We start from the raw sequence: 13,782 nt of genomic DNA, 5'->3' as shown, positions 1-13,782 counted from the left end.
TCCAGTGTCCTGAAGGAGCTTTGCCGTTAAAAGGAATTTTACAGGTGGCAAGCAGATCCTGGCAACAGGACACAAACACAGAATGCCCCATGTAATAGCAAACACAAATGTTTTAAAACAAACAACTCATGAACTTTCCAAGTTATTTTGCCCAGCCTACCATGAGTTAGAAGGCTCTGCAAGCACACCTAGGTTTTATGACAGCACTAGCTACGTGCAAGAGAGCATCTCAGCAAGGTGCAACTCAAAACTTTCCAGGACAGGAGTCTCCAAGGACTCCTTGGCAAGTTCTTGACTCCTTGCAGCTCACTCACATTCTGCTTTGATGGCTGCACTGTTGATAGGCAGATAGGGGTGTCTTGCAGCGTGCCAAGGGCGCAAGATATCTCGACACAAACGTCTGGCAATTCTGGTCAGTTTTGTTGTGTGCAGATAGAAAGCTTGTCGTGTCTTCATGGCAAACTTGGGACTGCCACTGTTCCGTACTGGCACACCATGAGGACTCTGAAGGGGAAGGAAAACAAAAATGGTTTCTGGAAAAAGTCATTACTAGAAAGTACAGCTGTTAAGAAGAGTAAATATTATATAAAATCACTTTCAACTACTGAATCTCACACACAAGAACAGAAATGGTATTACAGATTAAAATATTTTTAACACAGTATTCCCCATTTCCCAAGTCTTACCCCTAATATCTCAAAGGATAAAATAGAAGGTAAATCTTTTCACTTTGCAGGGAAGCATTTATTTCTATGCTGTCACAAGCTTTAAGGCAGGGATCCAAAAGCCAGACATGAAGAAGTTACCTGCTGCTATCACATCACTTAGAGCTTACAGGCTCAACAGAAAGACTCTCCAGTTTTGGGTGCTCAGGGTTGCTCTGGAGGTACAATGCAAACTCTTATAACAAAACATTTGTCAGAAGGAGGGCAAAATCAGAAAGAGCTGCATAACAAAAATATACACCAAAAACCTCATTTTCCAAAGCAAATGTATGGCATGCAGGAATGGTTTTGGCTCAAAGCTGCAAGAATTTCTTTTAATTCTTACTCTTAACAAATGTACTCACAGATAGATTCCATATTCATTGCATATAATAAAAAATACTACTGGAAGACATTTATCAGCTACTGAGAACCAAAGTACTTATCTTCTTTATGAAAAGCAACTAAGTCAACCAATGAAATAATGCAAGCAGTATCTTATCTCAGACCAACCCATAGCTGGAAAAGAGGAAGAAATTTCAGTTTGGGGAGAAGGCTTTTCCTTCTATGACTATTTACATACTTTTAATTAAGAAACAACAGGTATAAGGCAGTTATCTCAGCAATTAGGCAAAGAGAAGCCTGGATAGGATAAATGTTAAACAAAAGAAATGTAAAGGGAATGACAGCAAAGAATAGGAGAGAGGAAAGAAATTATCCTGAAATAAAAGTTCAGTGTGTGCTATACTTCTGTCCATGTGATACAGTTACCTTCTCCAATCAGCTTAATGTTTAATGCTTCCAGATTAGACTCTTACCAAATTCATAAAAAAATCTGAGAATTTTGGTTTTCGAATAAGAGAGAAAAAATGAAACAAACAGCTCATACAATCCTTACTTAAATCTATCCAAAAAAAGGAGGACTATTAAAAAAAATTAGGATTAGGTAGAAAAACAAGATAAATGAGCTCTAAAAAGTCACTAGCTATTCGGGGTATATCTAATTTTGAATATGCCTTGGGAGAGGAAATAGGTTTCAGGAAATAATTAATTCTTTTGGAGAGAAAAAAACAGCGCTGTTCGCCCTACAGCAAAAATCATGGAAACCAAATACCAGAAACACTGGCTGGCATTTCAGTTTCTCCCATCTCCACTAAGTCATTTTAAGCATTTGAAGGCTGGTTTGCTAAACAAACGATGGGTTTCTTTCCCTCAGGGCAGTACTTGGCAACAAATTACTTCTAGTGAGGTTAACGCGCCAACTCCTGCTTGACACCAAATACCAAACCCAAGGACAACAACGAGGGCTGCAGGCATTCTTTTGGTGGTTAAATATTTAAGACCAGTGAGCAGGCAGTTAGGTGGCATGGCACTCAGCCTGCCAGGCAGAGGCAGCAGTGGATACCCACCAAATTATTGCGGTTTGGTCCGGGCCTCTCCCCATCTAAGCGTGTTGGCATTTTCAAGCCACCGTATTTCTTCCAGTAGGTCCAACAGGATGCACAGAGGCGACACTGCATGTTAGGGGGACCCCAAGAATACCACTGGTAAGACTGGGTGGCTAGAGATAACAAAGGTGGAAATTATATATATCCTTACACAGGATCACTTTTCAGATCTTATTCTCTTTAGAAGCAGCACAAAAGCAAACATCCCCCCCCCCACACAGAGCAAAGTTCAAAAAGACCTTCAAAACTGATGATGCCATCACCACTGTTAAACATACTTGTGATTTCAGCAGAATTGATTACATTAATTAATCTACATTCCTTTTTAAAAGCTAACAGAAAGAAACAATTGTTAAGATGGGAAGATTTCCTGCCAATGGATGAGAAGGTTCTCTTTTTGCAAGAGAATTTCTGCACAACATGGGAAACAGCAAAGACTGCCATCAGGAACTTCCCATATATTAATTATTTTACAATTGAAAAATGTACAGAGTCTGTGACTTGACCTCTCATACAACATCATTCCAGCATCTCTACAGGCTCCCCATAAAGAAGCACAATCATTAGAACTCAGTATAATATCAGGCAGCAGATCAAACACAGTGGTGTCACATATTTTGAAAACTACTAAAAATGATGACAAAAATTGTCAAATTCACACACTAGTGATCTAAACATTCACTCAAGAGTTACATGCAATTATGTAGAACATTTACTAACTGCCCCTTTAGTACTTCATAATTCTATTTACAAATGTAACGCTAGTAGTTAAAGAACAAAACAAACACTAAACAAAAACAATCTCAAAAACCCCCAAACTTTTAAATGCTGTAATATCCAGTTCTGCCCCCACCCCAGCACAAGACAGCTTTGATTTAACATTTCCATCTCAGCTGCCATTGTGGCACTTACTGTAACAGCTCTCACAGGCCCGTCCTGCTCCCGCGTTCTGTGCCTGGACTCCAGTACCATTTACCACTCCTGGTTTGACATTATTTACATTGATCTGGTTGGGGTTTGGCTTGTTACTTAGGACACAAAGCAAAAAGAATGACAAGTGTTAATTGAAGCATGCAATTTTTTATTTGACTTTTGAAGGTATGGCCCAAAATGGTTGAAGACTGAAATTTCATTCAGTATGTGGCTTCCAGAACCAGCTGTAATTACCAGCAATCTGACTTTTATGAATACACTGTCTCCAATAATATTTTTAAAAAAACTGAAAATGAAAATAACTATAATGGTAGTTGGATGCCATTTACAAGACTTCAAAACCTTTTAACAAACAATAAACCAGTCCAGGTAGACTTATACCTTACTCACTATCCCAGACATGTGAATCCAGGTAAAAACAGATCTCACAAGTCCTCAACATGAAAGATATTTTACTTAAATCTCCAAAAAGAAGGCTGGGGGCAGGAGCAGCAGGCAGAGAGAGGGCAGTGTCTGCTTTAATCAGGGAAATACAACCCTAGACTGCAGTCACAAATATTTCCATGTTGTCTCACTGCAAGGGTTTGCATCATGTGGCCACAATTCCCACAAAAACACCCAACATACAACAACATCTGGGTCACCCAGCTCATCCCTATACCCTCTTTTAAAATGATTATTCTGGAAAGGCCAAGAGCTACAAGCTAAAACAAAAGGTGGGAGCTGAGAATGGAAGGCCAACAAAACCTTGGCATGGAGAGCAGTATGGAATAGCACAGAAATTCTGCAGAGGAAGAAGTGTCTGAAGGGGACAATGAGGCCTTCAAAAAATTGGGCATGGGAGGGAAGGAGGAGGACAGAGTATTGCTTGGACAGGACTTCTGGAGAATGGAGGAAGATGGAAGAAGTCGTACATGAAGTTTCACATGAGGAGTTTATCAAACATGCAAGGAATCTGGAGTTCTCTTAGAGTTCACATTATAGAAGCAGCAAAGAGCAGACAGGCTCTGGAGCCAACTGCTGCACATGAGCCCCAGTTCCAATGCTGGTTACATTCCTATCATATTCCCTTACCTGAAGACTGAAGGGAGTGAGCATATTCCTTTTATTTCCAACTAACAAACCCATGATTTGGAAGGAGAAATATCTTAAAATGGCTCTCTGCAAGCTCCTTTTCTTACACATCAGTTGCACACTGACACAGGAGTCACAGTGACTGCAGTAACCCAGAATACTTGCTGTGTTTCACGCAGGCTAGAGCTACAAAAACAGCATTGTGGGAATAGAGCCAAATCAATTTCTTTCTAACGGGGCACCAGCATCAGGTTTCATGTTCTCAGCAATGAAAAGCAATGGAGTTCCAACTGACATAATTCTGAAGACAACTGGAAAGCTGATGCTGCCCCACAAGCCAGAAAATATCCTTCTTCTCTGAAAATGTCCAATCAGATCCTGAGATACAGAGCTCAGTAAAGCTCCATTTTGACAGAGACAAAATAAGTTCTGCTGTGAATGAACTACAGGAACTACACACAGGTTGCATAAGGAGGGAAGAGTGTGTTTGCCCAGTCCAGGAAAAATTTCTGATAGTGTTCTCACTGTAAAATTCAGAGCCTTTTTGCAGCAGAGAAAGCTCAGGAGGCCAAATAGCACAGGAACACTCTAAGTAGTTTGTTCTTCTAGTGCACTGAGCAGCACATATGCAGCTCAAAAGCAGCAAAGGAGATTAAAAAAAAGACACTTAGATGAATTCACAAGCCTGAATACTTTTTCATCTCCTTTTGCTTATTAATTTGCCCAGCTCCTGCAAAGATTAAAGTGTCTCAGGGTGCTTATCAGAAAGGCACCGAGTTCTGACCCTGCAGATGGCAGGAGATCCGAGGGCAGTTTAACAAAGGGGCAGTTGAAAGAGGGAACATTCACGCTCCTCTGCTCTGGGGTGTCACTATAGTAACCTGCTGCAAAAGAACTTCTGCCAATGATTCACCAGCAAACTCCATATGCAAACATTGCCCCAATGCTGTAAAACAAACAGCCCTCCCAGACACACTGTCACAGGCAGTGCTGCTCCACAGAGCAAGAGACTGAAGTAAAGAAAACCAAGGCCTTATGCTTCAACATCAGGCCTGTTGCTTCCCTTCTACACCTTGGATTTATTCCCCAAAAATATAGCAAAATAGTCTGAAATCCATCAGCAAAGCCTAACAAAGCACATCCAAAGAATTGGGACTAGAAAGGAGGATCATGGCCTGACTCCATTACCCTCTCCAAAACCATTATCAAGCCTTATTAAAACACGAGTGGAAAGCATGCACTGGTGCAAGCTGATCACCAAACCACACTGATCAGAAGGACTAACATGCTGTAGTTGAGATAAACTCCAGGATTCTGCAGCACTACAAGTAGTGAAGCTGCAGCAAGCACCAGAGAGTGTCCTGCTCCAAAGCTACGGTCAAGTTTCTGAGTGGCTGTAACAATAAAATTCAGGCAGATAATGTTTTCATCATATGAGAAGCAAAAAGCTCTTAATTGTTGATGATATGTTAATTAAACTTGTTTGATATCACCAAAGCTGCCACAGCTATTAGCAAGAGAATCAGATGAGTAACTGGATGAATCATTAAGCAATTAATGAAGCTGAAGCTAAAGATGCAAATAAGGTGGTGAGAATACTGATGGTATGGCAAACTGTCATTTCCAGCTCTTGTTTCAGGAATGGAAGTCTCTTAAAGGGGTTTCAGTTCTGAAGAAGCAGTCAGTTCTGCTGGAACAGGGACCATGAAGTGCAGATTTCTGGGCTGTATTCTTCAGCTCAGTCCCAAGGGAAGAGATGGAGGCAATAAAGAGAGAAGCCTGCCAACAGAGACTGAGACCCCTGCACAAAAAAACCCAGCTGCAGACAATCCTGATCCCCACAGAAGGCTGACAGCCCTTCAGTAGATAAGCAGACAGCATTTGGCCCACAGCACAGTGATAAAATTTTTGTTGTTAGAAAGAATTATAACTTAATACCATCCTGTGACTATTTCCTGTTATTGAAGAACCCATTTGTGCTGGATGCAACAAAACAGGTTAGTAATAAAGCCTCAGAAATAAAAACAACTTTAAATCCCTTTTTAAGGCACATTTGTGCCATTCACCTCTAAGCATCTAATGGAAGTGTCTGGATCCAGGCAACAGAGGTGAGCTTTTCTCATGGCTCTCCAACTTCCTGTAAACACCCACTTCTAAGAGCAGGTCTAATGGCCATTAAACAATACTTTCTGAATAGGAGCAGCTTTCTCCAACAAAATGTTGGGGATTGTCATTTTAACTAGCACAGTACAGAGGGAAGAGCAACATTACACCTTTTAAGTTTTTCATGTTGCCATGGACCTCTGCACAATGAAACAGGGAAGAAAAACAATCTTGCTCCTCAAGCAGAGGACAACCAAGAAACAGACAAAGGAATTATCTTCAGCTTGTTAGGCAGTTGCCCCTTGTAGTGAACCAAAGCTTTGACTTATTCCTCCAGTTTCCCTATTGGATTCACAAAAGGGGCACAGTAGGGAGAACAGTATTTCCCTGCTTCACAGCCTTTGAGAGGCTGCATTTGCAGCTTGCCAATGTGCTTTGAGATTCTCAGATAAAATACTGTAAATAGAATGTATTCATTAACACATACAGATGTAGAGCTAAAAGTTACATTTTGGAGACTGAAAATCATGTGCAGCAGTTCACTCTTCCCTTTCTGTTCTTACCCCTTCTGGTATCACTTAGATCAAAGCAAATGAGGGAAAAGCCACACCAAACTGGATGTCAGTCTTCACAACTGCAGATGTCCTAATCCCAAAAAGCACAAGCTATACAATCAGATCTTCATCAAAAAGAAGATGGTACCTATGATGCCTGTAAGATTAGTAAAACCAGAGTACAGCTCCACAACAACCTGAAGAGTGTGTTTGGGTACACACTAGAAGAAGAGACTACACCTGCATGAAGGTGTTCCAAGCACTGCACTCACTTTGGAGGATGGCAGGACGAGGATGTGAGAATGTGGAATCTCTGTGTGTTCAGACTTCTGTTGCTGCTTCACACTGACACAGACAGTGCTACAGAAAACAACTGAAACATTTGTTTTTCAGTATTTTCTGAGTTTCATTGATTTTACACTTTTTCCTTTCACCAGGAAAGCACATCAGTGCTTTTCAGCCAAAGAGTTTCATTGCAAAGCCATATTTATAGACATCAGGTTCTGTCGAGTCAACTACAAATGTCTGCCCCAAAACCAGGGCTATTCTTGGAAAAGGTACAGAAATGCTTATTCATTCTGAGTCAGAAGTGTTTTTCTAAGACTGGTGTAGGGCTTGATAACCTCACATCAATTACCTGTATGACCCTCCATGCTTCAGTTACCTGCATCAAAAAATTTGGGGCACAGTTTCAAGTTAAAAAATATCAACTCTAAAGCTTTACACAGAGCTGCTATTTGTCACTGTGTAACATGTATGTGACCTTTGAAGACAGCTTCTATTCTTTCTCTTATTATCTTCCTCCTCTCTGCTAGATTTTCCTATTTACCATCAGAGAAACAAACCAGAGCCCTATCAATGGAAGACAGCCAGAGGAAAAAAAAAGGTAAAATTGTTTGAGCCTGATATCCTCCAGGGTCTCTCACTGCCAACAATTTTACACCAGTTACTGTTAAAATGGGTTTCAATCAGGTGATACACTTCTGCATAGGTCTTGTGACAGCCTACATCACGTAATTTATTTTCGAGGTGACAAGTGGATCATTATGGCTCAAGCCTAGAAACAGGAATGGGCTCAGTAACATGATAAGGACAAATCAATAACATTGATATTTAGATCCCTACACCGTGCATTGCTATTACAAGCCAAGAATATAATCTCCTTCTAGGTCACAAGATAATGTAGATGTCATACAGTCTCTATATGCCAGCCCTTGTACTCAAGCTTGTGTAGAAGTAATCCAAAAAGCTTAGAAATATTTAATTGTTGCCACCTTTAGAGGTATTAATAGCAAGAAAACAGAAGAAGCATTCATGTGAGATTAAGTAAGTCATGTAATTGCTACTTTCCCTGATATACATGAAAGGATATTGAAGGAGGAGGAAAATGTATCCCCTATTTTATGAACTAAATAATATGTAAGTTCAGGTACAACACTGATAAAATGAACTGTGACTGGAAATCACAGCCAGAGACAGAAGAGCAGCCACGTGGGCAGAGCCAGGTCCCTTCCTGGAGCAGGGAGCTAAGCTGCTGATTTGATTATGTGTTCTCTAGGCAGGAAAAAGAATTACCTGGCTGAGGGATAAGATGCCACTCCAGGCAGCCATTATCAAATGAGCACCACAACCTTCCAAACACAAAGCCCTCCCTCCACACATTCTAATCCAAGAGAACAGCAGGACTGCCAGGCTCTCTCGTCTGCAATATCCTTCTGCATCTGCAGTCTAAATTATACTGCCTTTTGCTTTATGAGCTTATCACATTGTGAATTCATGCTTAATTTGATGTCCAGTGTCCCCCTGCAGAGTAACACCATCCACAAAAAGCAATACTGTTGAAAAATTGTGTGACAAGAAATCTATTTGGCTTCACTCTGAATATTACACCTCACTTTTAGTAAATTCACCTGAGAGGTATTGACATATGATCATGGATCCTCTATTTTCAGAAGAAATAAGGGGCTGTCTTGCAAGCTAAATATATAAAATTTAGTTTTATCTAAAGTAACAGAACAGATGGTAGACGTTCATAAATATTTAAAAGGAGACAGCATAAAAGAGCAAAGAAGTTATTGGGGATAATACACAGGGGAGCATATCTGGGAGTGAAAGTTGAAAAGTGAAAGGAAAGGGTAGACTGGAAGTTCTGCATTCTAACTAGTACTGACTAGGCTATGCAGATGAAATCCAAGAGAAGACATATTTTACTAAAAATTTTGTTTTAAAACATATGTACACCTATAAATAATTATACATTCTTTTTAATATATAATGATATATAGCAAACATGCATTGGTGATCCACTGCTGAGAAAAATTAAGAAAAACAGATAATTATTAAGCAGTTAATTAGCTACCCTTTTGTTCACAACCATGCTGACCTGCCAGCAAGTCCCCAACTCCCAGTCCATACAAAAATAAAAATTAGAAGATAAGTAATAGTCACTTCAGGATGGGAACATTACAGAGATGCAGGAAATGAGCAACACTTAGCACAATATCCTAACCAGGAAATAATAATATTGGTAGGACATGGAAAATGCTACACCAATCCCTCTACAATGAGATAAAAAACAAAACAAGGGGTACTTACTAGTTGGGTATATACACTTGTTTTAGCTTGCTTTCTGCTTCTGCTGCTTTCAATCGTTTCTTTGAATAGAAAAAAGAAAATGGTTAAAATAAAAAGAAAATGAGACCCATCTTAGCTGAGTCAAGTAGTAAATCTATGTCAATTCCCCATGATAACACTCACCAGTTGGACAATAAGAGATACAGCAATACAACCTCTCCACCACAGTTCCCCAACAGCTGCACCAATTCAAAGTTTCAAGACTTTTGTGTTGATACCCCTAAATTTCTGAAGGCTCAGTGACACAGGATATTTTTTTCTTTTGACATTAGGAAGTTCAATAACTCCTTTTATACTCATACCTCCACTACTTAAGCAATAAGAGAGACACTCTGAGATTCAAGTTTTCTCTTTATTACAATTGCTAAATAAATTTAAGGTGAATCTCTGGAGGTTCTAGTTCAAGCTCTGCTCAAAGCTGATCCCAGCTGTCTGCATAAAGCTGTGACACTGTTCTCCAGACACACCAGCACTATGGGAATATTCCAGACAAACAGGTTGGCTTAACATTTGCTATGCAGCAGCCTCAAGGCACAGTCTAGGAAAATAATTGTAAAGCTCAAGTCAGTATCTTCATAGAAGCAGGAAGTATCAGAAAACATCATAAAATTGAAGAGTGTGTCACTGAGGAGCTGGACAAACATAAAAATTGTTTTTACAGAGACAACACAGACACTCAGAAACAACAAAGTAAATGTTTCCTGTAAGCATAAAGGTTTTATTAGGACAGTTTTAAGCAACCATTTTCCATAGGACACACTGACAGTTCCTCACCAAAGCTCTCTGGACTACTGAAGAATTCCCCTCTTGCCTTTTCCTGCAAATAATAGTCACCCTACCTTAGAAACCAAAGTGAAGTTGTCAGACAAGAGAGCAAGGAATGAGAAAACAGAACCTCAGAGTTATCCTAAGGCAATGGCCACACCTACAGAGAGCTGCACTCCCGGCTGACTCCTTTCTGCTGGCATGGGCCAGTTTCCCTGATTGCCTCTGGTAAACTCCACCTAGGACAAGAACTGCAGCCTGAAAACTGGCACCCAGAGAGCCCAAACAAAGACCTGCTGGAGATAATCCTTATCAATCCCACAGATGTGCAGGAATCAATAACACACACCTTGCTGCCAGTGGTGGAACTGAAGAGGTTCTCCTGAATATGAACTGCAGGTTCAAACAGTGTTTTCAAGACACCATAATTGAGCATCTTGATGTAAGAAACAAAAGCACCCAAAGAGAGGCCCCAAGAAGTGCTGTCACCATGGTTCTCCAAACAGCACCAGAAATTCTCCTCTACCTTCCACTTCCAGAGATATCACACAAAAAATGATCCTTTTAACAAAATGCATGCTCAGATGCCCCTCAGCTCAGGAACTGGAGCCTGTTCCACACACAGCCTCAGCTGAAAAAGAGGATTTCATGCTCCAGGCACAGACTGCCACAGGCACCTGCATCAGCAGATGAACAGCTCCAGAGCTCAGTCCCCCCAGGAAATACATGAGAATGCAACACCAGACACTGCCAAGCAGCTTAAAACACTGCTTGATGACCAGGACCAGAATCCAATTTCCTGGAGACTGGAAATTCAGGAAACTTACACTGGTAGAGGACTGTAGTGCTTTTGAAGTTTCTAGTTTGTGAGAGGAAAAAGTTGCAGTTTTCTTGACAACACCTCCCAAGGGGAATGTCTGGCATCATTATGTTATGACAATTTTGGAAATGTATGAATGCAAGAGCTTCATCCAAGCACAAAACATTACCAGTAAGTACAATACTCTCCTGTGCACAACATGAAGCCACTTGCCTTGGGGATGTGGCTAATTTAGGGTATTTTGGTAAACAGGTGATGGATGTTAACCTCACCCCACAGGTTTCCTTTGTGACTGATGACCATGGGGCAAGCCCTGAGCTAAGAAGTGCCCAAAGTCACCTGGAGCTCACAACAGCCTCCTCTCCTCCTGCTGCCTGGGGAGCAGCAGAGCACACAACAAAGGGCACACACCCCTGTGGCAAACAGCACACCAGGAAAATGGAGGGTTTCCAGAAGGCACCGCAATGTCCTGGGTAAGAAAAGGATCTGCACTCAGTACCTGTGGCTGAGGGCAATCAATACAGATATGATGGGTTTCCTATTTCCTGGCAGTGACTGATCCCAGAAGGTAGAAAAGAAAGGTGCCTGAAATGTAGTTGTGCACAATTTCAGAATAATCCCTTCCCTGAGAGAGTGCTTTGCTAAGTCCTTTGCCAGTTATTAATTGATCTGTGCCTGAAGCATATTTATGCTATAAATTCTTAATACTGTCTGATGTAGTTATGAATGTCCTCACTCCCAAGAAAAACCCAGAACATCTGTAACTTTTTCTAATAGTTTGGCCTAAAAACATCTTTTTGAATTATTTATATACACAGATCTTAAGTATATCCTCTTATTTACCTCATCATATTTTCCCCATCTATAAAAGGAAGATACTACCAACATATCTATCCCACAGGGAGCAAGGGATTAAAATCTAAGCACTGCACATTCAAGTTGGTGCAAACATCTGTCTTTTATATATCCTCTCCCACGTTTGCCATCCTACCCACTGAGCTTGAAAGAGTTTTATAACAGGTGACATATCAGAGCAATTGCTTGTGGTCATTTTCTAAAGAGTGAACATTTACAAAGAGGAAACAACAGAAGTAACCCAGGAACATTGTGGATATTTCAATATCCACAGCACAAGAGTGGGGTTGGTGGACAGAATGGGGATACCTAAGATATATTCAAATATTGAGTTTTTATTTGTTTGATAGGAAAGACAAATTACACCTTCTGGGTTCAGAGGAGAATTTTCACACTGTTTATTGTTTTTTCAAACCTCTGAGCATACAAGTGCTGAACACACAACGGAGGCCAGGGAGGTGGGACAGAAGAGGGAATTGGTGTGTGATGCATTTGGCAGAAATGCTCCCAGCTGCTTGTGCTCCAGCAACACATCTCAGAATGGATGGGTTGTACCTGTGGTCTCTGGCAGTTTTGGCAAGGAAGTGACCAAGTTCCATATTACCACAGGTTTAACAGGAGGTGTTTGGGGATAAAACATCCCACAAACGGGGAAAAACCTTTCATTTATGTTATTTCTACACTTCAGCACACAGACCTTTATGAAGGCTGGTACATTAAGACATCACTCACAGCTCTGGGCTAGGTACAAAGCAGGCTTACATCCCTTCAGAAAGATGTTTTCTACCTGCATCAAGACTGACCCAGAGATCTCAACTTTGTGGAGTCAAATGTAAGGGCATTTCCACTTTCCCCAGCGTGTTCTCACCATGCAGACCTTAAAACCAACTTCCACTGTCTATTCCTCCTATACTTCTCTAGTGCCACTTCCACATAAAAAATAGAACAGTAGAAATTGATAGTATTTGATCTTCCCCTTGAAGTTACCTGCTTCTCAGAAACAAATAAAAATGGAAAAAGTAAATTAAAGCCTTTAACTCTCAGAAAGAATGTGACCAATTCAAACAGTCCCAATCTTGTCTCAACCATTGAAAAATTTAATGTTTTAAAGTTTTCAGGACTTCCCCTAATGATAAGCACAACAGTAGAAGCAAAAAATCACCCTGGAATTCACAACTATGCAAGAACTCAATCACTAACTGAATGAAAATGTAGGCACAGCCAAACACCAAATCAACACTCAGAGCTCTCAAATCACTGGGAGAAGTCAACAAACAGCTGTCAACCAGTCAAAGCCATTTCAAACCTTCCTTAATCAGAAATAGACACTCTTGTGTACTGACACAGAAAGTCTATCCCAGGAAAAAACAGTTTCAAAGGAGACCCAGGATAGTGAATTTGGAATGCACCACCCTCATTTTGTTCATGACAGCTCTGAAAGAAGTATAAGAAACTTTAGGCTTAAGGTGTTCTTTAACTGCTGCAAGAGCAAATAATTCAAGTCTTCACATAATTATCTCCTCTGCAATTTTGCCTATGTAAAAACTAACTTTAGGAAAATGGAGAAAACAATGGGGAAGGAAAAACCATGAGCATTATTCTTCCCCACCAACAGGAGTACAAGTTACTGTTCAGCTCCCAGAATGGGCCTTCTGTCAAAGGAACTCAAAATGTCCCTTCCTCAATGGCAAGAAACAGAGACTGATTCAGTATTATGGCAGTGTTCCCTCATGCCAAGAAAACATCAAGGGAAACACAGAAATGCAAAGGATGCAAACAGCTCCCAACTAACTCTTGCTTCTTCATCCAAGCAGGTAATTGGTTGGTGACACAAACCTTCATTGCTATGTTTTCTAACTCACAGAAACAGACAATTTAAATGCACTTTTAAT

At 40.6% G+C, this 13,782-nt stretch overlaps 1 protein-coding gene across 3 annotated transcripts in view; it reads right to left on the bottom strand.

The window, feature by feature from the left end:
* MTA1 (metastasis associated 1) overlaps positions 1–13,782 on the bottom strand; it is a 71,478-nt gene that overhangs the window by 22,013 nt on the left and 35,683 nt on the right. For all 3 annotated transcript variants that reach the window (XM_074546504.1, XM_074546505.1, XM_074546506.1), the window contains exons 11-14: positions 9,412–9,470; positions 3,065–3,180; positions 2,114–2,265; positions 315–504 (exon numbers count right to left, since the gene is read on the bottom strand). In XM_074546504.1, the coding sequence (XP_074402605.1) occupies positions 315–504; positions 2,114–2,265; positions 3,065–3,180; positions 9,412–9,470 (517 nt within the window). The remainder of the gene's footprint in view (positions 1–314; positions 505–2,113; positions 2,266–3,064; positions 3,181–9,411; positions 9,471–13,782) is intronic.

This window comes from Zonotrichia albicollis, chromosome 8, assembly GCF_047830755.1.
Source record: "Zonotrichia albicollis isolate bZonAlb1 chromosome 8, bZonAlb1.hap1, whole genome shotgun sequence".
Classification (NCBI taxonomy): Eukaryota; Metazoa; Chordata; class Aves; order Passeriformes; family Passerellidae; genus Zonotrichia; species Zonotrichia albicollis.
The sequence above is the reverse complement of the archived record's forward strand: the minus strand, read 5'-3'. Positions and strand labels throughout refer to the sequence as shown.